Source organism: Chanos chanos, chromosome 1 (genome assembly GCF_902362185.1).
Source record: "Chanos chanos chromosome 1, fChaCha1.1, whole genome shotgun sequence".
Lineage (NCBI taxonomy): Eukaryota > Metazoa > Chordata > Actinopteri > Gonorynchiformes > Chanidae > Chanos > Chanos chanos.
This window is the reverse complement of record NC_044495.1, coordinates 35046106-35072960: the sequence shown is the minus strand read 5'-3', so window position 1 is coordinate 35072960 and position 26855 is coordinate 35046106. Positions and strand designations below refer to the sequence as shown.

Here is a 26855-nt window from a genome sequence, read left to right as displayed (position 1 = left end):
AATGGTCTTTAACTTCTTAATTACACCATTGATGCAAAATCCCAAGCATGGAGGAAATGTCCTAAGCAAACATGCTGAAATGATAACATCAGATAGAAAGTAGCTTAGGCAAGCATTAATAAGACTCAATAGCTTGGCTATCAAACACACTGATACTAAAATACCTTAGTTGGGCTTTATTGTTCACTTACACACTAAGGGTCTGTTTGTGAACTTAGTCATTCAATATTTCAAATAGCTTGTCTTGATGCTCATAAAGAGAGAGCTTGTTTACTGCACAGTAAAACCTGGTGATGAAGTCCTGAAATACTATTTGACAGTTGAAAATGTACAAAAATATTTGGCATCTTATGGGAACAAGTGCCCATCTATGTCCACTTCAGCTCTTTTTCTGGAGAAATTTCATTTTACTACCTGCAAAAACAATTAAGAGGAAGCATGTTTTAAAGTAGGACTGATCATTTTATGTTGACGTATGATCTTAAAGCGTTTTATAGTTTTGTACTTTTAACTATGGACTATTTCACTATTACACATTACTGCTTCATAATTTCAGAGCATTCATTGACCTCTGAGTACAATCCATCCGATTAATGAAAAAAACTATAAAAAAAAACTGACATGAGAATCATGTGTGACTCACCAAGACCTCTGAGGAACCTGTTAACACCTCCTCTGTCAGCATCTGGCAGCTCCTCAAGGTACTGCTCCACCCGCACTTCAAACAAACCTGCCCCATAGGGAACGAAAACAAAGACACTGCTTCCATGAAGAGGGGGTGAAAGCTACTTTTGCATTCTGCGTACCTGTGGTGGGGCAGTTCCAGCATAGCAATAAGGAGATGGTTGTGGACTCAAAGCCCAAGTGTGACTGACTTGTTGAGTGCCAACATGCCCCTGAGCACATTCCAAATGTACTTGGAACGTGGGGATGTTGCCTGATGCTATCTTGTCTTCGTGGCATCACTGTAGAATCCATTCAGTTTACCTGGTTTCCAGAAGACCTAGGTATTCTTTGAATGCAATTCCACCATGCAGAGTAATAAAGGGACCAATACAGCCTTTTCATAAAATCTTTCCAGACACAGGGAGAAACAACATAGATAATATTTTGCTGCCCTAAACGAATGCAATGGTTCTCAATCCTGCTCCTGGAGGACCCCTGCTCTGCACATTTTCCATCTTTCCTTGCTTACCTACCTGACTGAAGTGGCACTTTTGACTGGCTGAGCACACCTAATTTAATCAAGAGCATGTTAATTACATTTTTCAGGTGTGTTCTGAGCAAGGATACATAGAGGATATACAGAGCCAGAGTGCCCCAGGAGCGGGACTGAGAACCACTGAACTAATGAACTGAAACTCATGATATACAGTTTGTGTTGCTTTGTGCTTTTCAGTTTTACTGTTCTTCTGTCTATCCGTACTGATGAGCCTCAGCTCCTAACCACTGTTCCTCTTCCCCAGTGCAGCTTTTCCTTGTTTTTGAACACCGCTGCCTTAAACATGAGATGTAATTTTGCCAATTGCATCACCATCTATTTCAGCTCAGAATGTCTACCAACCCTTATGCTGCTTTGTAACCCATATGTCAATTTCTATTTTAATATTAATATTTATTGATATTTTATTAATATTTTACATATTAATAATTGGAAATGATAAGAACAAGAAGTACACGTCTTTTTTTCAATACAACTTTTTTTGTCAGTTGTTTCCATTACTTTGTCTACTGCCTATATATTTGTGTACGATATCCATTTCATTTTGCTCTAACTGCTTAGTTCCTAAATTAAAACAGGACTCATTTATTGGCATTATTACTCCGAAAGAGGATAGTGTTATGTTCACATGGCAACAAGTCACAGCAGCTTGTTTATCTGGACCCACTGTTGTTACTTATTACCACAAGAGGGCGCTAAAAATCACAACCTCTGGACTAAGAGGCTATGGAAGGTGTAAGACCCAGATGAGTGAATGAATCTTATCATGTGAATGAAGAACCAGAATAACCTAGTGCTCATCTGTTTTTCGTTCTGTATGCTTTTCATAGTGTAGGCATCTTAATGCTTCCATTTTCTTCCATTCTGTTCAAGACCCCTTTCCTCAAATGCACATTTTATCAGGTATGGTGAGACATGAGAAAGACTCACCTTTAGTCCTTGTCTTGCGTAGCTCCTGATCCTGGATGAACCCTGCAAACATCTGGGACTCCATGAAGATCCCGAGGAAATGACGAACACTTCTGGAGACCACGGCCTTACGGAAGGCCTCCTTCTGAAAGAATCGTTCTCCACTGGCATTCTGCGTCATGAACAGGGGGTAATGACCAACCGTCTCCAGAAAGAAGCGGATAAAAACTTCAGACACCACGTTGTTCAAGGATGTAGCATCTGGAGACAGGAAAACTTGGAATTTTTATGTTGTTGAATGTTAACTGTTGTTATGTAAGGTGAGATGATTATGTATAAAGTAGCTATCTGAGTATCATTCACACTCATCTGACTGAAATTCAGTTTCAGTCTAATCAATTGTGTAATTAGAGTTTGCTTTGAGTGCTCTAGGATGAACGTAGGATGAAAGATTAAGCATTTAAAAACATAAAAACTAAACTGTGACTCATTGACTTTGACAAGCAGAGGTTACTGTCAAGGAATCAGTGTGTATTGCTTTGGTTGACACACAGTCATATTCTGTTGGTTACATGACGCACTTGTCAAACTTTTGGTATCACATTTTATGTATTTCCATTATGGTATCACACATTAAAAAAGTAATATGTTAACATTTTTTCAAGCAATCTGTCAGAACGATAGAATGTTTTGCTTTAACCACAACTGTTGTGGTAAAACCTGGGAACCCACCAGAACTTACCATCCTCTGACTCACTGTCGGAGTCTTGGTTGATGATGTCATCTCTTTGTTCCAGAGCCTGCTCTAGAGCTGCCTGAAGTTTCCTTGGCAACAATGTGGCTTCATCATCCATCTTGGCAGCATCAGAACATATGAAGTTTTAAAAACTTAGAAGCTAAACAGTGCTGAATTTATATGAAAAAAAAATGTTATTGTTTGTGCAAATTTTACCTGTCTGATAAAACAATCTGTTCTTAGGTCCACCATCAGAGTCTGAAATCAGTGGTAATGTTTAAACACATGCAATTACACAAATAGAATAGTGCTTGTGGACAGAATGTAAAGATATTCATAGACACGGCACAACTATTACAGACGAGAGAATCTGTTGGCTGCTAAGGTTATGTAAATAATAATTGCACTTCGATTTAAAAAAAATGTGTAAAACTGATCTAAAAGTTACTCCTAACACTTCAAAAAACCCAAAAGATTTGCTATAGCAAGATTAATTTCCCAAAAGAGGACTTTCTGGCAGCCATACTAGACTCTTCTGAGGATCCAGCTTATTTTGGACATTCTCCAGTTCACTAAACTGACTGACCTCCATCCTCTGGACAGTCCCTCAGAACGAAGCAATGATATCCCTCCCAGGAGGACTTCCTAAAAACCTGGAAGCAATGCAATCTCCATCTGATTCCAAAGGAAGCTGCCTGGAATCAGATGGGAGTTGGCTGTGCTCTGCAGCAACTGAAAAATCTGGCATGGCTCCTTGTGAAAGTAATGCGAAAGAAAGCCTTTCGCCTTAAATTTGGGTGGTCATCCTGACTGGCTAAAATGAGGGCCTCATTTCCTGGTATTAAGACTGGTGATCTGTGGCTAATGTTTCTCCTCCACAAATGAGAAATATGAGCAGATACATCAGGGGCCATGTCCAAAAGATAATAATAATATACAAGAGTTGCCAATCAAATAACCAGCACAGATTCATTCAACCGGTGGTGCAGTGAAAAAGTTCACTAAGAACACAGCCTCATTTCTGTCTCAGAAACGGTGGTCCCCAACATTTCCGTTGATCACATCATGATGAAATAACACAAGTGTATTTTCTTCTGACAGTGAAAAGCAGTCTCTCTGAGGAGTATCAAGGGGCCATACCCACCTCCTCCAGAGGCAGCTGCTGCAGTCGGGGCAGGGAGGAAGAAAGGAGTCCCACCAAGAAGGGAGTGGGGCAGCACACCATGTCCAGCATGGAGGCAGGCAGCACAGGGATAAAGGTATGCTGCCATGAGAATGGGTAGAGAAGAGCCAGAACAGCATGAGCACAGCTAGATAAAGTACTGCAGAGAAAGAGAGAGAGAGAGAGAGAGAGAGAGAGAGAGAGAGAGAGGGAGAACAGAAGAGTTCTATGTTAATATTAAATAGCCCCTAAATAAATAAGCAAAAGACTCAACAAACATACATAATACAACTGAAATCATGACACATTTGGACTAAAAAATAAACGACACATGAGAGAGACAGAAATATTGTATGTGTTTGTGTGTGAGAGAGACCCAGTACTGAACTGAAAGCTGGTACCCTAATATGAACACAGACCACACTGGTCTACTCTATCTTTAGATCATGCTATTTTACAGTAGATCCAGTTTGATATTCTTGATCAATGAAGCCCTTTGCGGTCTGCATAAAAGAAACCCTGAACATTTTTCCAGTGCAAACAGCAAATGCCTTTCTCAGGGCAGTTCATTAAATAATCAGCTTTTGTTTCTCTTTACTCTTACTGTGCACAGTGCTTACATATTTTCAGTGAAAATAAATTACAAAACCCTTATGGAATATACAGATTCTTTTTAGCTTCATTTGGAAGTGTTACCATGCCAAAGTAACTCCTTGCATATACACTTAAATAGAGGAAGCGCATTCTTTCATGGCATCAGTGTCCTGAAAGCATATTTGAGTATTCAATCATCCGCAGCGTAAAAGCTGTTTTTAAATGGCAGGGGTTCAAATACCACGGGACACTTCTGTCATTTCCCATCCCTGCCCTAAATCCCAAAAATATGCCTACTCAGCGATCCAATTCTACATCAAGATTAAGCAAACAAGCTGTTGGAGGTTCTTGCTGTTAAACCTGGAATCACGAGAACAAACGTCATTTAAATAACTTAAGAGTCTGGAGCTTACGCAAGATGAAGATAATGCAACATCCAGGATTTAGGTTTTGTACTCTCTCTCTAAGGGAAAATAAGAAATTCCAATGCTATTATAGCCATTCAGTCCCCTTTCATGCTAAATTTATGGAGGAATTATGACTTTGTCAGTTCTTGGCACTGCTTCTGTTGATGCATTTCCATGGATTTGAATTAGATGAACACTGTCATGATTCTTTTGGTCATGCCCACAGCTCACACTGGCAAAACACCTACTTATGTACTTATGAGTACTCATGAGAAAACAAATATCTTATGAGTACAAATATCCCGCCATCAGCACAGACATGTCTTGACTTTGACTCTTCACTTGCAGTCATCCTGTAGGTTCCCTCAACCTCCAACAACCTGGCGTTTGCTCCAGATTTTGGAAGCAAATGCGCAGTGTATAGAGGAGATTCAGCATAATATTGTGTAGGCGGTCTAGTCAGGAGAGATCAAACTATTGACCAGTGCTCACTGAGGACAAAAGGAATGCAGCACTGCTGTTCTGCCTCTGTATTATAGCAATGACTTGCCAGGACAGTTCAAACTAAACTGAAGGCAAAAAATAAAAGGCAGATGTTTCCGTATGTCTGGTCTGACCTCATTTGCTTCTCAACAAGTTCCATGTTTATTTTAAAAAACTAGCCTCATGATATTTAATAAGTTATTCATAGTTTTTATATCCATGTTAACAAGACAAAGAAATTAGTTGCTCTGGGCATAATGGGGCATTCCTAGCCATTCCATAAATTTAAAAGAGGACTGCAAGGGGCAGATCTTTTTCACACAAGGCACCTCACTATGGGGGTTTACCAGCAGTTAATTTTATGGTCCATGCCTAGGATCCTCACTTTGTGAACTGGAGAAATGTGCAGATGCATTTACGAATAAGGCTGTATGGGAGGCTGTATTAAGGCTCATGGGGACAAATGAAATCATGACTAGACAGTGACCAAACTGACAGTGATGGGTTAGTGGCTGAGGATTTGATCAGTACGTCTGGTTTGTTTGTCACAGTGATGGATATGCACTGGTGCATTGAAAGTGGATAAATCCTCAGAATTTGATCGTGTTGGAGTTTTAAAAGGTGTACTTCGATGTCAGAAGACCCCCTTTCAATGATTTCATTACTTTACAACAATTTAAATCATGTAAACAGCTATGCTAATTATGAAATTGTCGTGATGAGTTTTTACATTGCCAAGGGGTCAAATGCTCATAAATTCAAATTTTCACTCTAAACATTCTCACCAAGCGCTTGCATAGATTTGAATTAAATACATTCTGACACAATTTCAGAGCAGGCAATTTAGTACCCTAACATGCATTGTCTGCCACCTGTCCTAATCCAGTAAATGTTAAATCTAACTAACTTCTCTCACCTCAGCTTGTCTGCTACAAAGATGACTCTGCGTTCAAGGAGCAGGGAGGCAAAGACTCGCACGACTTGAGGTACACTGAGACAGCTGAACAGACTCCGCAGATCCACGTGCTCCAGACGGGAGTCTGCTGGCCGTCTCAGCTCTAACTCCTGAGTGATACAGCCAAGAAAGACAGGAATGAGGAGGAGAGGTTGGGATTACTGAGTTGAATGGTATTTGTTTGTTTCAGTTGCCCGACTAACCTCCTTCCCAGCACCAGGCAGGAAAGTCTTTACTTTGATGGTCTTCCCAGGGGCTGGGAATGGAGACTCCATGATGCATCTCATGAAGGGGTAGACAAGTGCAGCTGAGATACGCAGACGCTTTTCCACCTCGTCAAGGATCTGTTAGACGGACACAGAGGAACCTCTTTTTAAATCAGAAACTTTCTATGACATAATCATCCTCATCAATGATATTGATAGTCGCAATGTCTCAATTTTAAACTCAGGTCCACAGTAAAATAAAACAAATAGTTTAATAAATAATCAAGAGTGTAACTGCCATATGTTATGACTGTAAGAAAAAACTATTGGTAGCATTTCTCATCATATCTAAATCAGTGAATCAAATCTGTACTTAACAAACCCTTACATACAGTCATGTTATAATATCCCCCAGGTTGAAGTTAACAAGTGTAACAGCATATGTTTGCAGAGGGACCAAATATATAACAAATCTGAAATTCACACACATTGAGATACAGAGTAGTCTGGAAGCACTTCTTTTTTCCATCAACATATTCCCTGGCTCAGTGAACAGTGCAATGAGAGATGGTGGGAAAGTCCCAACGCAGGAAAACCTGATCTGATCCTCTTTGTTCTGGAGGGGGTGGAGCTTTAGCAGGCTGCATGTTTAACTGATCAGCAGATGTTGATTCCACATGTGTAACAGAGGACAAGACAAGGCTTACCTTAGAGAAAAGATCAAAGCAGCCTAACCGACTGATGACACAATAAACTTCAGGTAAGCGCGGCCCGGTCCCACTGGGCTGAGGAGGAAAAGCACAAAACTGTCTATATTGACTGAGGAAAGCAGAGGATTTACCTTGCATAGACCTTTATTTTGACCCATTCCTTTTTGCCCCTTTCCCTTGACTCTTGTAGATATGAAAGAGTTGAAGGCTGTAATTTGTTTGGTAATATCCCTATGTTGATTATTGGTTGTCTAACTTGTGAGTCCTCCACATTAAACCTAACCAGTTCATTTCAGTTCTGTTCCAGGTCAGCTCCACTCTTTTGAGTTTTGACTTTGGCAGAAGAATTAATGACAATTCTAGCTTGGCCTGACCCAAAACTGGAATGAGGAGAGATGGGAAAAAAAAACATTCCATGCTTTCTTCAGTATCAGACAGGATAAGTCATGTGCTGCCAAAAACTTTCACCTTATCAAGCATCAGTGTGCTTTCATAGGCTTAATACACATACACAAAAACATACCAACATCCATGGATCCAAACAAATTCAGAGGGCCCGTTGAATAAACAGTCAAAGAGTCTTTTTCAAGGCTGCCCTCTGCAATGACCCTTTTAAACATGTGAGGAATGACAGACCGCCAGTTTATCTGTATTTCCTTTCAGAGATGGCAGAGTAACAAAGCTAAACAGTGGACCATCACTTATCCTTACAACAACATCTTTCCACAACCATCCTCTGACATCCAGGATTAGGCTGAGAAACTTCTCAGAGGAATTTTTAAAGGGATTGTCGCAGAAGCATACACATACTGCTTAAATGTACATGTCAAAGACACTGAGCAGAGACCATTTAGAAAGTTAGTCAAGGCTTACCAGCAGTCTCCTGCAGTAACCAAACCGTCTGCCACCATCATCACCAGTCAGCACAAAAGAGAACGTCTCACTGTTTAAGGTAAATTGCAAAATGTAAGAAAAGAAAAGCTAACTTCACCAAGAAGGCCAGCCCAAATACATCATGCCAAAGATCTTAATGAACCTATATACGTTCAAACAAGCACAAACACAAAAACCCTGAGACAGAATGTAGAGGAATGTGAGCACACAGCATTATTTTCGCTCTTGTAAAGTAAATGCATGTATTAATGTTATGTACAAAACTGAGGTGTGCTTACAGGCAGTTCAGGGTTAGGCTTCCCTCATAACAGTATCCATACCTGAACCTTATTAACAGGCATTGATTGACTTTCTTCTCAGTGTAAGTAGCAACAAAATGTTTGTGATTGAACTGACATCACATCAACAGACATCAAAAAAGGCATTTACCAAAGAACTAGCATAAATCATTGTTTAGGCTCATGGATTAAGATGTTTACTTGTGAGGCAACAGTTACAAATTCTGCTGGCTCAGATCCAGCCCTGTGCAAACCCACCTGCTGTACTCAATCACTGGGATCCAGTCTTTGGCATCTGGGAAACAGAACTGGGGGATGGCTTTGAGGCGCTGCTCTGCCTCCCTCATCTGTTTGGTGAGCCTTTCTAACTGTGAATGAGAACAGTGGGATATTTTGCAAAGCCAGATTACTAAGAGCAAAATAAGATTTATGACTATCATGCATACCACATATCACACATAAACATAGTGTATCCTGTCCATGTGACAGAAAGATGACCATCACAGTACAGTACTATAGCCACTGCTAAAATTCCATCCAAAGCAGTATTCTATTTTTTGTGCCACTAGTTATTGTTTACCTGGTGAATCAGTACTCCAAGCCTTTGGCATTGTTGCTAGAAGGATACCAGTTGGGTGGTAAATAATATAATTAATCATCTATTTGTACAACTAGGATCTGTGTATGTTCATTTAGTAGAAAAACATAATTAGGGAATGGACTTGTGTTAGCCTCCCAAATTCATATGTGAATGGTATAACTAGGGTGATGGCCTGTTGGCCAAGCATTGGTTATGTGACACATTGCATAGACCACATCCTGGCCACAAATGCATGTAGCGCTTTGGATGTGGTAAGGCTATGCCTTTCTTATAGCTCTTGGCTTAAACACCTATTCTACATGCTGAAACACAGTGATTGGACTGGCAAGACCCAATGAATGCTGGATGCAGTGACTGAGGAAAAACTTGCCACAGGCCACAGTGAGGACTATGCCAGAAGCTCCCAAACAGCCTCAATACTACATGGGTTTCAGGCGTTCTGCAGATAATTTACTAGTACGCTGTTGGATAAACTGTCCATCCACATCTGCATTGTCTGTTAATTAAACTGACAAATGCCTGGTGAGTTAGTGTTTAGGGTTCCTCATAAAAAGTGTACGGAGGGTCAACAGGGTATGTTCTAAGGAGTGCCTCTCCTTTATGGACTCTCCTCGGGGCTGCATACCAACACCATCACTATATATGCAGTATACTAAAGACAGCATCCAAATAGGCATATCATGTCAAAGACACTGCAATGCTTAATTTACCACAAAGTAAGGAAATGGAACATGACACATTTTGACAGGGCTTTAAAGTATCAGCTGCAGGGAATTATGGTGTAGATGGTTGGGGTTTTTTTTATCAAATATTTTGGTACAATTTTTCATGTTGAATCATAATTATTAATGGTGAAAACAAATCAAAACCAGGGTCAAACACAGGATAACCCTATTTTATGCCAAGGATTCTCCCACTAGTCTGCGGCGCACTACACCCACATTTTGTTCCAATCGCACATTAACACCATTAATCTCCACTGCTGTTTCTGTTGTTAATGTTACACTGAGCTCAATTCACAACTTATCATTATGACATTAACAGGGCTGTGTATCATGCTGAACAGAAACTACCTGTATTTATGCACAGGATATACTGAAGGAAGGCAACATCCTCACGGTACCACTGACGAGTAAGAGTACTTTCACCCTTCTCGGCCTCTGACAACTTTACCTTCGGGAACTGGTAGCTGATCTCTGGTGTGTATGAACTCTTGGGAGGCCTCTTTTTCAGGGACACAACAACAAAGTGCTCAAAAAGCTCTCTCTTCTCTTGCCAGTGCAGCATCTGCAGCTCCAGTGTCCGGTAGCTAGGAGTGTGCCGCAGCAGAGACTGCAGACGTAAAAGTCTCTGTGTGTTCACTAGAGAAGATGCAAGAGAGGGGAAAATATGGAATTATAAAGAAGTACAATTTTCTGCAAGCTACTACATACATACATACTTGACTGGATTAATTTGACTTTCAAATGAAAAATAATGCAAACAAACCATCGCACAGCCATGCTTCACATGCTTGTTTCATACAGTAAATAGACCATATGATATTGAAACTGTCCATCGGTTTTTCCCTATATTTGATCATTTTATACATACTTGCCATGCTGTAGTCCAACCCAGATGTGTGCTGTTTCTAGGATGTTTGTAATAAGTTTGTGCTTATTTAGAATCCCCTTTATTGTGATAGTGACAGTGCTAGGTAAAAAAAAATACTTCTGGGATTTTAAAACTCAACCTCTGACTACAACAGTTTCATCTAACTTCTTATGACTCCTTGGGTTGATTTACAGCATCGCAGGTGACAGAAAAATATATTTGTCAAAAAAGTGAAGAGAATGCTCTATCACTTTAACCGATCACAATGCCTGATACTGTAGTGGATCCCTTTAAATGCTTCATGGCCCTTGCAGACCACTTAAAATATTAGTCTGAAATAGCTTTGTGTAGTAGACCAAATGAACACTAACAGGGATCTCTCACCATTCAACCGATCATCAGAGTCACTCTCGCTCTCACTCTTGCCATCTGTAAATTGTCACAGCATAGATTGGGGGTTAAAGCAAGAAGGTCCAGAGTCACAAAGGGACAAACCATAGCTGTTCTACAACAAACAGAGATTTAGCTAGTCATTTGAAACTAAGTCACTTCCAATGTACCCCAATATGTCTGTTTGGTGTCCTTAGTAAACACTGTTTCAATGGCTATCTAACAGCTTCTCATACCTGATTAATACACTGAGAGATAAACTACCATTATTTGTACAAATGTACAGGAACTGAAGCATGGGTTTTCAAAAACAGTGTTCCAGCAATCTAACACCAATACTAATGTTAGTAAACCTCACATAGAAGTATACTATGACCACGTGGCAGTGTATAAACCACTTACTACAACAAAAACATACATATGTGAGCAAAGCAGTACAAAGAAAACTGGCAGTTGTATACCGAGCATGAAAAAAAGACATGTAGCCTGAGAAGCCAGTCTTTGTCCTGCTCTAAACTAGCAGGTGACGGTCACTGAGGTGCATGATAAAAAGAAATTTCTAAGCTAGACAGCTTCGCCATATTCTTCAAATTGAATGTTGCTTCCTCTGGCGACACATAGTTGAGAGTGTGGGATCTCAAATGAAGTGATGGAAGATCTCCTATGAAGTGGCAGAATACTTTTCTAAGAACACCATTGCATCCTTTCAGTAGAGTCTTAGACTCCAATAAGATCTATACTAATGTGAACTGAATCAGTTCTGGCGGCTTGTGGTGGTCATTGGTCATTCATGTGGGTGCCCCCTTATGATGTCACATAACATGACACATAAATGATAACGAATAATAAACAACCACCACCCATTTTTATGACTAAGGTAAGAGACATGGAAGGGAGCGAAATAAAGCACCACTTCAGATTTCACAATATATCCAGAAAAACAAAAATATGGAAAATGCATAAGCATTTATGGTTGAGTAACACAATTTGTGGCAAGCTAACACACCTTATGTAGACATGCATATACTCTGACCCAGACTGTATCTCTGACCCTAATCAAAACCCTTAGCTTGACACCAACTCCAGCCAGCCTGAACACTAACCCAAAAATGTGTATGGATGCTAACAAATGCACCAGGATGTTATCATCTCAGTCCATCAAACATTCTTCTGCATGGGCACTTGTTGTCAACACTACCTTATGCTATCTTAAGGCCAAATTCCGTACATCAGTAAATACAACAGAGTGTAGTTTGTTTTTAGAAACTCAATAACAATAATAGCATTTGTATGAAGAGTCACTGAAAATATTTATACCTGCATATATATCAGTTTATCACTACCTCAGTAGTGGTCAGGCAGTTCTGGACCTCAGCCACTGACACTGACATTTTTTGTAAAGACACAGACTGTTTCACAATGTGGGTCAGGAAGTCATATAAGCTAAACAGCGAAACATTAACACAGCTGCATCCTTAGCTATGCTGTGGAAAGTAGGTGCTTTGCAATGATGCACAAGATCCAGCATTTCTTAAATGTATATGAAGCACAAGTAATTGCAGTTCAATTTTATTTGTGAGATTAAGTGATGTTTGAGATTTGAAAGGATTTAACTGAATGAATTTAACTGAAACACACTATCATAGACAACCAATAATCTGTTCCAGGTGCTGGAGAAGTCCTTGGTACCGTTCCGTGTGATTCATACTTGACGAGGGATTAGCAGGATCCTAACTCCTGGAAGTTGATCCCAAAGTTTACCCTGTTAAGTGTGCTCTCGCAATCAAACACAGTGCCAACAGCAGATTTTCATGACATCTTTATAGGCTCCAGGGTATGAGCTGTACAGGGGATATCTAGGGTATAGGAGTCGTCAGGGGAGCTGTAAGAGGGGGGAAGTTAGGACTATTCCAAGGGCCCAGCACTGACAGGGGACCCTCATAGAACACTATTAAAAACACTATTAAGGTTTGGGGGGCCCAATATGATATTCTTTCATAGGGCACAAAATTTCTATTGGCACCCTTGGGGGTTGTTGCCATATAAACCCCTCCTAGCTTTGCTCTCGCAGCACAAATGACCCGTCAGTTGCACATGCAATAAGCCTCTCCTGTCAGTTACCCAGTTTTGCTGTGCTCTCTCCTTCACTGTCAGCACATACTTATCATGCTATTTGTGGCTCCAGCGATGGTGTCAGCACCAGTCTTCTTAACAATCTGTATTCCCTGTTTCTTAATCCTGCAGGTATTCCCTACTCCCATATCTATTTGTTTACTACTCGTACTTAAAATGTTTTTTCTTCACTGATGCCTTAATTTTACCAAACGCAAGAATCTACTAAATATCTATCCAAAAGAGTTTTGCTACTAAGCCATACAAGGAGTAGCTTTGCTCTCAACGTGAACAAGGCAAATTTGCTAGTTTTACTAAAACAAAAAAATCCTTTCCATTCTTGCAGCCAGAATACTGAGCAGAATAATAACTCTCTCAAAATAGCCCAATTTGCGTCATTTTCTCCTTTCTCCTTTTCTTCTGATTTTGAACTATTCCTTTAAATTGGCTGTCTAATGCTGGCAGTGTGACAATATGTGATCACTGCAATGGCAGGTGCATGTCCAATTCTGGGACCCTGTCATTATGGTCTGAAGGTTTGCTGCACCCTTGTAAATTGGTACATGTTATTGAAAAACAGGTTTCGACTAATTGCAGAGAAGCACTGCAACTTTGACACTATCACCAGACTGTGCTCATACTTGATTTTTTTTTTTTTGATGTCAAGTATTTGCTATAGAGACACATGATGGACAACATGAAGGAATGATGAATAACAGTTGAACTGTTATAGGTTCAAAATGGTGACAGTGCAAAGGGTTTTTTTGTTGTTGTTGTTCAGCTGTGGCTGCTAATTGTTGATGGTGCCACCATGGACCAAGAGAATCCTAACTGATGACATAAAGCCTTAACTGCTCTGGTTATGTAGTAATTTACATAGACAAACCCACACAGTGAATCAAGCATCACACCGTCATTCCACATGTGTTCCAATACACATTAACAGCCATCTACTCTTACTAGTCTGACTGATTTTAACAAATACCTCTGTTTGAGGACGTCTCGGTACTGGACCGGGATAACTTCTTCAGTCTCTTCTTCCCTCTTTTGGAGCGAAATATGGCACTGATCCTTTGTACCAGCTGCACAAAGAGAGAAAAACATCTGTTTGTACTCCAAATGTCAGACACCAGTGGGGGAGCCTTGCACATACATATCATATTTCATCCATGTAGTAGAGCAGAGAGACAAGTCACATAGCAACACAGTCCAAAGCCAGTTGCTAAGAGAAATGATGGTTTAAAGCAATGGAAAGTGATGCCGTCTGAGTCATGCTATTGAAATTAAGGTTTCTGTGCCATGTTTTTTTATATCACTGAGAATTTTGCTTGTAATATGTGAAACAAAGTGTAGTGAAAACATATCACACATTTCCAAATTTGGCGATATCATCAAGAGTTTCACATGCTGATGCATGGAACTGAAGAAATTTGCTATTTATACATAACCACATTAACTGCTAAAAGTTTGACTTGTTCATATTTTTGGCTCACATAAAATGCTAAGCGGTTCTTTCTTATTGTGAAATACTGAGGGTGCTAGGAGAAAAGCAAAAGCAAACTCAAAAGCAATCCACTGGTCCATGGTAAAGGTGGGTTTTTATTTGGAAAACAGCCAAAAGGCAGCTATACCTTTTTAACCACTTTTTAAATTAACTTTTTTTTCCCATTTTTAAATGGCCCCCTTTTGAAGCCTACACAGATAGAACATGCAAAACTGTTCATGAGGAAATCCCCAAAATGCCAGAGTCATTTTGTAATTTCAGACAAAAGTTATTTGGCACTTCTGTGTCAGTGTTGCATTGTCTGGCATGACACATCACTGGCAAAACCTTAATGAGAGTTCTATCCTTAAAGATACTGTCAAATTATGTGCAGGACTCTGTTATTCTTGGAGTCTTGTACATGATGTTTCAGATTTAAAATTTGCTAGATTACACAAATTCTTTATATTGGTAACCAGTGTTTTCTACCAAACAAATCCCACTGCATCCTTTAATTCATTCCCTGCAGCCTATTTCCATCACTGGCAAAACTGACCAGGAAGCATGCAAGAGTCAACTCCTTAAGTTCCAGCTGGCTTTGGCAGAAACAACCTTTTTTTTCGACAGGAAAAAGATCTGAAACAAAATTTAAGGTTTGTTCTCAACCTCTAAAAATCTTCTGCCTACTTCAGTCACTAAAGCAACAAGAACTGAGTTAACCACAAACTTAAGTAAACAATTTAATCATGTACTCCAAACGGAGACCGAGAATTTAGTGCTTTGATCACATTTTCTAAACCATCCACTCGTATGCCTGATCTGACTACCATTAAAGCTTTTATCCTCATTGGCTTTTACCCTCACCATGAGCGAGTATGACAAATTTGTCTTTATATCCTGGATGTACACCCAGATCACTTAAAGTGGCCGTTACCACAAAAACCTGATCCAAGTGACCTGTCAGACTACAGACTATAAAATAAACCTTCTTTCTTACAAAAATCTCAGTATCCTTGCTTTCTGGACTTTCACTCTTGAATCTTTTAGTTCTTTACAATTCTCTTTTTGTGCATACACAAAGTGCAGGTTCTTTGGCAGTTTATAGAATAGTAAAAACTATAGCAGGCTGATAAACAATCTCTATCAGAGTTCTGTCAGAGAACAGGTCACTCTGATTTAGATGAGTACTGATGTCACAGGGAGCCTTCATGCATGTGTTTTCCCATGGCTTTCCTTTTTAGTTTTGCCACCATGGCTAGATCTGCTGGAGTTTGATTATTCCACTTAGCTTGACCATGCAATCCATATATTCTCTTTCCTCACAAAATCACTAATACCTCTTTGTCTCGTTTCAGTCCTTGCTAGGTAAGAAACAGCTGACCCAGCTCAATCTATGTATGACCATCTAATGATGTCAATAATGTCAATAACACCTTAGCACCTGAATCCAACTCCCCACCTGTGGAGCACCCGCTCTTCAGCCCTAGATGCACATGTAGGATGACTGATGACTCAGAATCTGCTCCAGTCTAGCCAGTCTGGTCACATCCTGAAGTCCTGAAAGCACTGCTTTCTTTCCTGCCTTCCTGCTTGTCAGACTCCTTATGAATGCCCAAATTCATTCTACACTTAGCTCCCTCTAAAATGTCCCTCATAAACATCCATTGTAGTTACACTTCAGCAGTAAAAGTCCTAAGATGTTGTATCTCCTTGATCCTTCTGTCCCCTTATTCCCAGATGTAGACTATACTGTACTAGACTATACTTAAACGAATGTCTACTTCTATTAGCCTGATGCTAGCTAGAGAAAGATAGGCCTGCCCCACCTTATGTCTTTTTTTTTTAACTGAAGACTTCATCCTATTATTGCAAAATGGATTTTTCTCCTGCCGCTTTTGCCTTAAACATGTTAAACAAGGGTCTCTGGTATTCTGTAAAATAAACTGTTTTGTGATGATGCCTATCGTAAAAAGTTTTGGAAAAGTAAAAACAAATTGAATTCATACCAATCAATCATCACTGGAAGACAAAAACATACTCCATATTTTACTTTAAGGACTTTGTGTCTAATACAATTCCTACCTTAGAGATCCTGTTGTATTGATAGGAGACCAGCATATATCTGGAGAGGCTAAGGCTGATGTCTGGTATGCTGTACGTTGAGGACAGCTTATGATTATGATTGCTTTGCTCTATGGGGTGCAAGGCTATCTGGCACCTTTGACCTCCTGAGTGTAAAAGGCTCCTCCTCTAAAGGAGAGAAACATCACGGTCCTGAACAAGGCTATGAGACTTCATTTTTGATCAGTTACAACACAATACATCACCAAGAGGTCAGTGTAGTGTAATCTGAAGCTAAACAGTCATTTACCTTTGTGCTCTTAAAACCCAGCATTCACGGAAATGTACATGCATGGAGATGGAGCTGCCTGTTTAAACCCATTAATGAGTGGAAAACTACTGTAGTTCATTGTCCAGGTTGTTACTGATGATTTGTGAAAAACTTGCTGATGCCAGGATGGATGTGGTTGCTTTGAAGTTGATGTCACATGAAAATATCTACAGTAAGTTGTAACTACACAGTTGTATAAGAGCTTCACAATTCTTCAATCTATCTTTAAGAAAAAGATATTTACCCATTCAGAAATTAAAGAAAGCCGAGCTTCACTAGCCAGCAACACAACAACAGCAGCAGCAACAACAAGAACAGTTCACGGTTATAAAATTTAGGAACAGGATCATGCATTTCTCAAACACATCTCTTGAAAAGAGGTACACAAGTGAGCAGTTGTGAAATAAGTGGCACAGCATTTCCACATGTTTGGATTGAAAAGTGCAAGGGGGTGAAATGTCAACAAATTTGAGAAGCCAACCTGACTAATCTGATACACATGTAGTTTCTCTCTTTTATAGATTAAACTCAGTATAAATGTTGTGCTTAAAAGTATGGGAAAGTGGATTAGTTTGTTTGTTATAATTATATTCACAGCAGTGTAGCAATTTAAGGCTATCACTATTCCCGGGACATATGCAGTAGGCGATTTATATGGGGATGAGGGGGGATGCCATCCCTGTTGTTAGCAAAATAACCAAAATGCATCCCCCTATATATTCTATAGATTAGTGTCAGTGACCACTGGGCCATCCCCCCTGTTGGCCATTGGGCCATCCGCCTTGTTAAAAAATAACAAATCATCTACTAGATATATGGAGTATTTGACCCCGCTACTTTTTAAAATATTACTCATACTCTGGAGAGCCTATGAATTGTATTTTTTTTCTCTCAACATATTTAGTTTTACTTTTCCATACAAACATGAGGATAGGTCCACTGATAGCAATACATTTTCCAGTCAACATTTGCTGTGCTCAAGTAGAATACAACCCTGAATGTTGTCATGGCCCATAATCTTTGTTTGTACTTATAAGAGGACCTGAAAATTCAAGCTTAATTCCATCAAATCCTTCAAAACTGCTTCCTGTACATACCACCATACTCTTGTTCAGAATGTGTCCCTTCTAAGACATGAAGAATCAAACCCACTGTGTCTGAGGAAATGAATTTTTTTCTTCATCTAAACAAGCAGCTGCTAAAGCCTGCGGGAACTACAATAAAATAAATGATGAAGGAAGATTTTCTCTAACACTGGCTGGCCAGACCTTGTGACTCTCATAAAAATTTCCACTTTTAAAAACAAATGTCTGAGTCATGCAAAAACTCATTTGATGCCTACACCCTTAGCAATAATTTAAGAGAGCCTCTGATAAAACAGAAATGGCCACAGCAGAAGAGACATCAGATCACAACCTTTTTTCATTTAAAGCTTCAGTGGAGACTGATTCTGTACACAAAATATTTACATCTATCTTTCATTCCTAAATATTAAATTCAGGGGCAATGAGAAAAGATACCATTAGTATGGCTGCTAGGGAATGCAAAGGAGCTATAGGGATGCGTTTTCATTGATGTTGGTGCCAAGCACTGCAGTGCAATGCCCCTGAGCAAGGTTCTTAACCTCAAAAGGCCATTCAACTCAGTCACTACATTCGCTGTCTCCACAATGACGTCATTACATTAAAAAAGTCTCAGTTAATCTTAGCTGGTTAAATAAAAGTTGGAAAATACCTGCGAGGGTGCAGCACACTTCTTATTTTGAGTGGTCCAGTTTTTGTGGGCAAAATGTTGTGACTTTTCCTGTTTAAGATGGGTCTTTCTGCTTTTGTAATCCACACCATCATTACGAGTCTTTCTGTGAGACACTAGAAGGAAAAATACAGCAGATAAAGCATAACATTAACACTAATTTCGCCAGAAAAGTAGGGATGGGACAAGAAATCGAAATTCGGTATATCATGATCCAAAAATATTAGGATCCATTTCGTAAGTCAGAAAAGGATATCACGATATTTGCTACTTTGTACTGTACCCTACTTGTATTTGTATTTGCTACTTTGTATTGCACCCTGCCCTCTAGAAGTGAAAGTTTCTTTGGCTACGATTTTCAACTTCTTTCTATGACCAAGAGCCTTATTTAATCAATGTATATGGACTTAATAAACGAATACATTCTTCTCCTAAATATACATTGCATATCGAGTTTCACAGTATCACGTTGCGAATGCATTACATTCGAACGTGTGTCACTGACTGAAACTCACCGATTAAGATGCCTTAACAATGAAAGAGATAATGGAATTATGGTATCTTGTTATCTTACACATCATTTAAAAACTAAGCTTTATTTCAACTAACTGAAATTACGTCAAATTACTACATTACGTGCGTGTCACTGGAAACTGCTGTTTAAAATGACTGAACAACGAAAACATGAAGGGATTTATGGTATCTTGTTGTGCGAAGAAACAGCTTCTGTTCATAATGTAGAGACACATACTTAATATATGATTCATGATGTCATGTTAGTCATTTAGTTTAATATGTTTGATTAACTTTGCTGCTAGAAAGCACTGAGGTAGCTTGTATTAATGACCCTTTTGTCATATTTCTGATCTTTATGAGAATTTCTCTTGTTACTCTAATAGAGAACTTTATTCAAATGAGAATTTATTTTGTATTTTGTATGGCTAAAAATTACATATCAATTCTGAATATTCATACATTGTCACTGAACTGTGATTAGGTTCCATTAAATCATGGTGATGTCAAATCGCGAACCTCATATCGTATATCAAAACAAATTGTGAGTTAACTAGATTGTCCCATCCCTACAGAAAAAGTTACTTGACATTGAGGATTTGCCAGTTAAAAACTTTTATTAGGTAACAAGCTATTGTCCCCAAGTGTCTACAATCAAATTTCAACAAAACATTTGTCATGGCAAAGAAATGCCATGAAATTCTTTTGAAAGAATTTGAGGGATACAATGGTTACATCATTTCCAGCCCCACTGTCCAAAAACCTTGGCAAACAGATCTCAAAAAAATACTAGAGAAAAATACCAAAGGCCTTCAACAGAATGACAGAAGAGGAATTTGTACTTAAATAAATAATAGTTTTAAATTTTCAAATATGTTTGGTTTAACCACTATTGGCAGTTTAAGGGCATAAGGGCTGTAAAATGTATTTTTGTCATTGTTCTCTGTAAGGTTGATTTATAGTTGTACATAGGCTCTTCGCAGAGTCTTAGAGTCATGGGCTAACAACTGCTGTTAGTGCAGCTAAGTGGCAAAGCTAACTGGAGGTTTATATAGCTCTATTGTATCAGCAACAATGCTTTTTGTTAACGCTTTTACATTAATTTAAGATGGATCTTTTTAAAATTGTTGTAGAGAGAAAAGAAAATATTGCACAGCTTAGAAGCTAAATTTGGTAAACTATTAAGCTATCTTCCCTCCGATGGACTGGTGACCTGTCCAGGGTGTTTCCCTGCCTTTTGCCCTATGAGCGCTGGGATAGGCTCCAGCACCCTCCGTGACCCTAATTAGGATAAGTGGCTTAAATAATGATTGAGTGTTAAGCTGTTCACAGATGCTAATTTTTTGCCATCTCTCACTTTCTTACAGTTGCATTTTATTAACAACGTCAACTTCTGATAAAACTATAAGAAGGCTACATTCTTATCATATATTTAGGCAATTAATTAACTACAAATATCCTTAGTCTAAACAAAGTAAAAGGCCATGATGTGAACTAAAAGTTTTAAAAGAACCCTAATGTAGTACAAGTCCTTGTTTCCCTATCATAAATGTTCATTCTGAACCCCAAAACAGGGCAACATAGTCACGAATGCAACCTTATGGTCCCATGCCTCTTTGGCAATGAAAAAGGAAAATCATGTAGGAGAGGCACTGGCTGAGTAAAGGTCAGAAGCCACATCCCAGATGGTTAAATGCCCAGTATGGTATTAAAAGACTGATGTGCTACACTCCGCTTCATGGTTAATGGAGAGCTGTTTGGGGCACAGAAGTTTCTCAGCTAATATTATTCAAGCAGCTTCTTGGCTCGATGGACATTCAGATGCATTGTGTTTGAAAACAGCTGAAATTTAAGTAAAGCCTCAGTTCACTGAAACCTAAGTAGTTCTCTTAAGAACTGAAACACAACTCTGTCTGATGAAATTAAATACAAAGGAAAGGACTTCCGTTTAAGTATATTTATCAAATACTGAATATCTATTCAATCTTTCACTCACTGCAGCTGGAATGGGAGTTAAATTCAGATGGCCTGGCTAGAGGTCAGCCATTTCCCAAAACCGTCTTTTACTTCACAAGCTTAGTACCACCAGAAAAAACAGAACTGCAGATGATTTCTGTTGCTATTCAAAGAGAAAAAACATTTCTGTAAGTTATGAAATTGTTGTACACCATCACTGAAGGCATGAATCTTCGCTAATAAACTGATGCACAGAGACTGCTATGGCTTATACTACCATGGAATCTTGTGGTTACAGGTAACAGGTAACTCAATCCTTACACTCACACAAGCCACAACAGACTATCAGCAACCATTCAATGATTGACAGAACGGTATAATCTTCACTAGTTTTCTGGCAAAAGCTGTAGTCCTGATATAGCTGAATCTGATGTACACAAAAAATCATGATGCGCACATGTTCTATTTTTGATGCACAGGCCAATAACTGAAATGGTTCAGGCATTAAGGCCACATTATTACTTAAAATGAGATAGAGGACAGAATTACATGTGAAAAAGGGAGTTTGCAACTTCCTATGGGCCTCCTTCTAGGAGCACTTTAATCCATGTAATGATGCAGTATGGGGCACAAAAACTGGGATTCCATCAGCCATATTCTGTGAGTCTCTCAATACCATTTCAATGACGGTATAACCACTGATAAGATTACGCTCCACATCATCCCTCACTGTGTACTTACCCAGTATGTCCTCATATGTGTTTTCCTCTGCAGACCTTTTAAAACATGGGTCATGGTGTATTCCTTTGGTGACAGAGCTGTGTTCTTTAGCTGAGTTTAACTGAGTAGCACATGGGATGGTAGCATCTTCTCTAAAAAACATCAAGACGAAAACCAATAACATCGGTCATCCTTGTGAAGCAAACTGCCTATCCTATCAAATACGCATCACTTGCTCACTCTAAACATTTTTGCCCAAAAGCAGGTATGCATAGTATCAGTGACTAACCTGTAAAATCTGCACACTGCCTTCTGGCTGCGGGTTTTCTGGCCAGCTGGGGTGGAGGTCATCAAAGGTTGACCCTCATAGAGATTCTTAGGGGATAGACTGTTGCTAGATGACAGTGTTTTGTCATAGCTGCGGTTGGCCTCATACTCGAAGGTACGTTTGGGTTTCGGTATAGGGTTTACCAATGTATCACCCAGAACGTCCAAAGAAGTCAGTTCTGAACTCTTCAACCTGGTCACGCCTGAATGGCTCCTTTGCCTGGGTTTGGACTCATCCACCTTAGAAGTACCTGAAAAGGAGTTCATTACCTTGCATTCTGAAGTATGATGCTTACCTATCTGGACTGGAATACCTGGGTTTTTTTTAGGAGCATAACAACTACTGGGGAACTGTGGAGGCTGTGAGGGACAATTTTTTAGTGCCTGCTCAATCTTTTGAACACGGCTCAGTACGGAGCCCTCTGAACGACCAGCAAGGGAACGTAGGAGCAGGGCTTGAGCCTCACGTTGACTTGGTCTCTTTGCAAAGTTGCCTGTGAATCTACAGGTCTCCAACCCTGCTTCATCCTCTGTGCCTGGATATGAACAATCAGAGAAGGTCGTGTTCATCTTGCATTTGTCCTGAAATTCAAAGGTCTTCTCGCTGCAGGGGGAAGACAACAGGCTGGGACAACCCTCACTACCACCAACTCTCTCACCAAGGGCTTTTTTCTCCACATACAGGCTCATCCTTGGTAGCTCCACCCTACAGTAGTCCCATCTGGGAATCCCTCTGTTGAGATCCACTGGGCCAGGTTCAGAATGGTGATGCTCAGAAAGAGAACTGGGCCGACTGAGGTACAGCTTTGGTGGCAGGCTACTGTGGGAAAGTATCTCACAAGACAATGGCTCCACAGTGCTTTGTCTATCTCCTTGCAACATTCCCTCTGACTGGTTTTCTTTTTGCCCTTTGCTGTCCCCTCTGACTGGCTTGAACACAGACAGACGGTTGTCTAGGCGACCAATACCACGTGTCCTCAAGAGTCTGAGGGAATGGCAGTCAGAAGTGCGGCTCTTGCACTGAAAAGACATGTCTTCACCGATCGGCTGGTTGTTCTGACGCTGCTGACACAGGTCTTCACTGTCACTCACAGAATAAGAAGACACCTTTGCAGCAGGTGCAGGTGGTGGCAAAGAAACTGTCTGGCACCTGCAACCAAGAAGAAGACCATAAACAAAAAAAAACTGCCTTTACTCTTGATGACTGCTTCATGGTTTCAAAGAAATAACTGGTGAATAAATGGACTGTTCACACATTGGACACAAGTCAGACACAGATGCATCAAAGTGTAGAGTAAATATAAAGAGCAGATGTTGGTAACCCTGAGTTTTAGGCAAGTATCTACAAATAATGTTGTTTGAACTTTGGGTCAACTGAACTCAATTTAACGAGTCACATTTAAAAAAGACAGATTTACACAAAACAGATTCATATAGCTCTTAACATACTGACGATCTCCCTAAGCAAAATTCTTTACTTCAGATCATTCCCTAGCAATTGTGCACTGTCACAACTAAAACCACAAATTTCAGAGTGGGTTCAAGACCAGAGACCAACACGGTCATTACAAAAATCATTTTTGTGAGAACTTTACAATTTTGTGGTTGATTCTGAGGTATATCTGGGCTTGTTACATTGCTGAAAGACCATCTTCAGGCAAATTTTGGTTTCATGGCAAAGAGGATCAGGATTTTGGTCAAAATGAATGCTTGTTGGCTGAAGCTGATTTAGATATTATTACAATTTCTATGAGCAGTGGATGCAAAACAACCCCATAAATTAAAGATCCATTACCACATTTAACTGTGGATATGAGAGTTTTTGAAACGTGTACATTCTTTTCAAATGCCAAATCTACTGCCTGTACTGCTTGTATGTTCAATCTTGGTCACCTCTGTTCATAGCATCCATTTGCAATGGAAGCGCCAATCTTGTCCCAATGATTAAAACATCTTAATAACCTAATAGTTTTTAGTAAGTTTTTTTGTTAACCACCTCCTGCATGGGTAAACAACCTTTTGTCCTCTTGAAGGATCTTTCCCTTTCCTTGTGGTCACTGTTTTATATGTGGAAAATTTTGTTATATGTGGAAAAATATATGAATTGCTAATAATAACACTCACTCATATACTTAAAATATATTTGAGAAATTATTATGAAAAAATATAATCTCTTTATACTTCTCCTTCGTGCACAAACTAAACGAAGCAAAATCTATTGATGATTTGAGACTTCTTGTCTTCATCAATGCTATGAATTATCTGGTAAGACACTGTATCTCTAGATATCAAATCCACTGTTATTACAAGTAATGTGGAATATCTGTTATAAAGGAACTATATTTGTTACATTGAAAGACATTTTTCACAGAACAAACCATAGAAATCTTGATTGAGGTACATCAGTGGTAAACTGCTTCAAACAAACAAATGAGAATTCACAAAATGAATGATAGCTTTTTGCTCATTTGTTTCTTCTTTCTTTTTTTTTCGTTATTTACCTGACAACATGCCAGCCTCTTCATCAAAGTACCTTTGGATCTGTCTTTGATTACAGCAGGACTTGTGTAACTGCCTTGGATGGAACCTAAACTGGGTTCATATCTGCTGTGAATTGTTCTAACACATTGAACTTTGCCAAGTAACAGCCCCTCAGCATGACCTAATTTCTACACGAATGGTGAGAATGTTTACAAAAAACAAAACTTCCTCAGAACCACAGAGACTTCTCTGAATCTAGCATAAGTTTCTGTTCACACTTCATTTAACACATTATTTAACTGTTCAAGTAGGTGCATCCTCATCATCCTCATTACTGTTAGGGTCATTGAGTGGCAGACATTTTTAAGAGTTTCAAGCCCTCTTAACAAACAGTAATTGCACATGGGGACAATGAGACTAGTACACTTGGACTCCAGGTTCTACTTTTATGCTATCGAAATTCATTTCCAGCAAAAACACTCACTTTTCCAGGGCATCTCTGGCTCCCTTACCACAACAGTGGACTGTATTTTTGTCACTCTTGTTTGCTGTCATGGTAACTAGTGACTTCAAGTACACACTAAAAGCTGAAAAACAAAAAAAAAGAACATCAAAAAATGAGCAAGTTTTGAAACTGTCTATTCAAAAGCGATGAGTTCATCCACAGTACTTGTCTTTGAGAAGGACAAAATAAACAAACTTACCAGAACAGAAGGTTTATGTTTCACCACCCTCTGAGAGCCAGAGAGGAAGGAGTTTTCAATCTTGAGCATACAGGGCCTATTATTTCTCAGTCTCTGAAGCATCTGGTGTCACAGTCTCAGTGAAATCGGAAGACTCTGTCTGTTGGAGACGTATCTGAGAATTCTGAACTGTCTCTTCTGAAAGCTGCTGTTGCATGGTTCCAGTGAGCCTCCATAGCCAGGAAAGAAATCTGGTGCTCCACATCCAGGATTGGAACCAGTTAAGCTGAGTAGAGGTATTGATACTGAACCAGTTGCCTAAGCATGGTCATCAAGTGAACCAATAATAGGAGAGTTTCATCCCAATGTAATGAAAATATTTCTCCATATTTTGAACTTAACATGGAGTGGTGCTTAACAAATGGTAATCTCTGATGAATCATAACAGAGATATTTAAAATTATTGTTTCAAGACACGTAAAAACACTCCATGACCTGCACATTGCCAGTGCTGTGACTAATTTGTCCCTGACTCCACGAATAATAACTCAAGCCCATTAAATGTTTCAACATCCAAATAGGTAACCCGAAACGTTCAAAAAGATCCCATCTGATTTGAATTATAAAAAAGCAGTGCTCCCTACTTTAAAACACTCATTAGCTTATACTAGATATGTCTATTAATCCAACTCACATTAACCTCATTTTGCCTAATCAGGGAACATGCTCTTGCATGTTTTGTAAACACATGCAAACAATGTTCTCAGCAATACCAAACAAATGGATGTCTCTGACATCAGTACAAAGAACATGCTTGACTAATATATCTTCCTTCCTTAATTGATTGTTCTTAAACAAAAGGCTAAAATGGAAGAACAAGAGACTTCTCAATGTGGAAGGTGTGTCTGGGACATCAGTGAGAGAGTGTTATATGACTGTGCATGTCTTTAGGGGTGTATTCGTGCTAAACTCTGCCGTGACACTAAAGAAGGGAGAACACATTCCTTCTGTCAGTTACTTCCTGTGCCAAAAGACTGGAAGAACGTTGATCTCCATTTCTGATCTATTCTACTGAAATATCACCCCCCACCCTCCTTCTTCTTTAGCTTTCCTAAACTAAGTTCCACCTGAACAATGCCTGTTACCACATTTGAGTTGGATGCAAGTATGTGTGTGTGTGTGTGTGTGTGTGTGTGTGTGTGTGTGTGTATGAGAGAGAGAGAGAGATTTTATCTCAGATGACCAAGGTCATTTGTCTTGCAATATAATTTTAAATGACTACAAAAAAAAGCCTGT

At 39.4% G+C, this 26855-nt stretch overlaps 1 protein-coding gene across 1 annotated transcript; it reads right to left on the bottom strand.

Annotated features, from left to right (window-relative positions):
• Positions 1 to 379: 379 nt before the first annotated feature.
• On the bottom strand, positions 380 to 25431 carry LOC115821044 (suppression of tumorigenicity 5 protein-like). Its single transcript, XM_030784832.1, has 17 exons — positions 25361 to 25431; positions 22358 to 23545; positions 22025 to 22220; positions 14238 to 14334; positions 11135 to 11179; positions 10331 to 10518; positions 8815 to 8924; positions 8258 to 8327; positions 7382 to 7459; positions 6672 to 6812; positions 6430 to 6578; positions 4012 to 4189; positions 3084 to 3125; positions 2874 to 2985; positions 2153 to 2392; positions 644 to 730; positions 380 to 414 (listed from the first exon to the last, which is right to left on the bottom strand). Exons 1-17 carry the CDS (start codon positions 25429 to 25431, stop codon positions 380 to 382), a joined length of 3027 nt encoding a protein of 1008 aa, XP_030640692.1.
• Positions 25432 to 26855: the final 1424 nt, after the last annotated feature.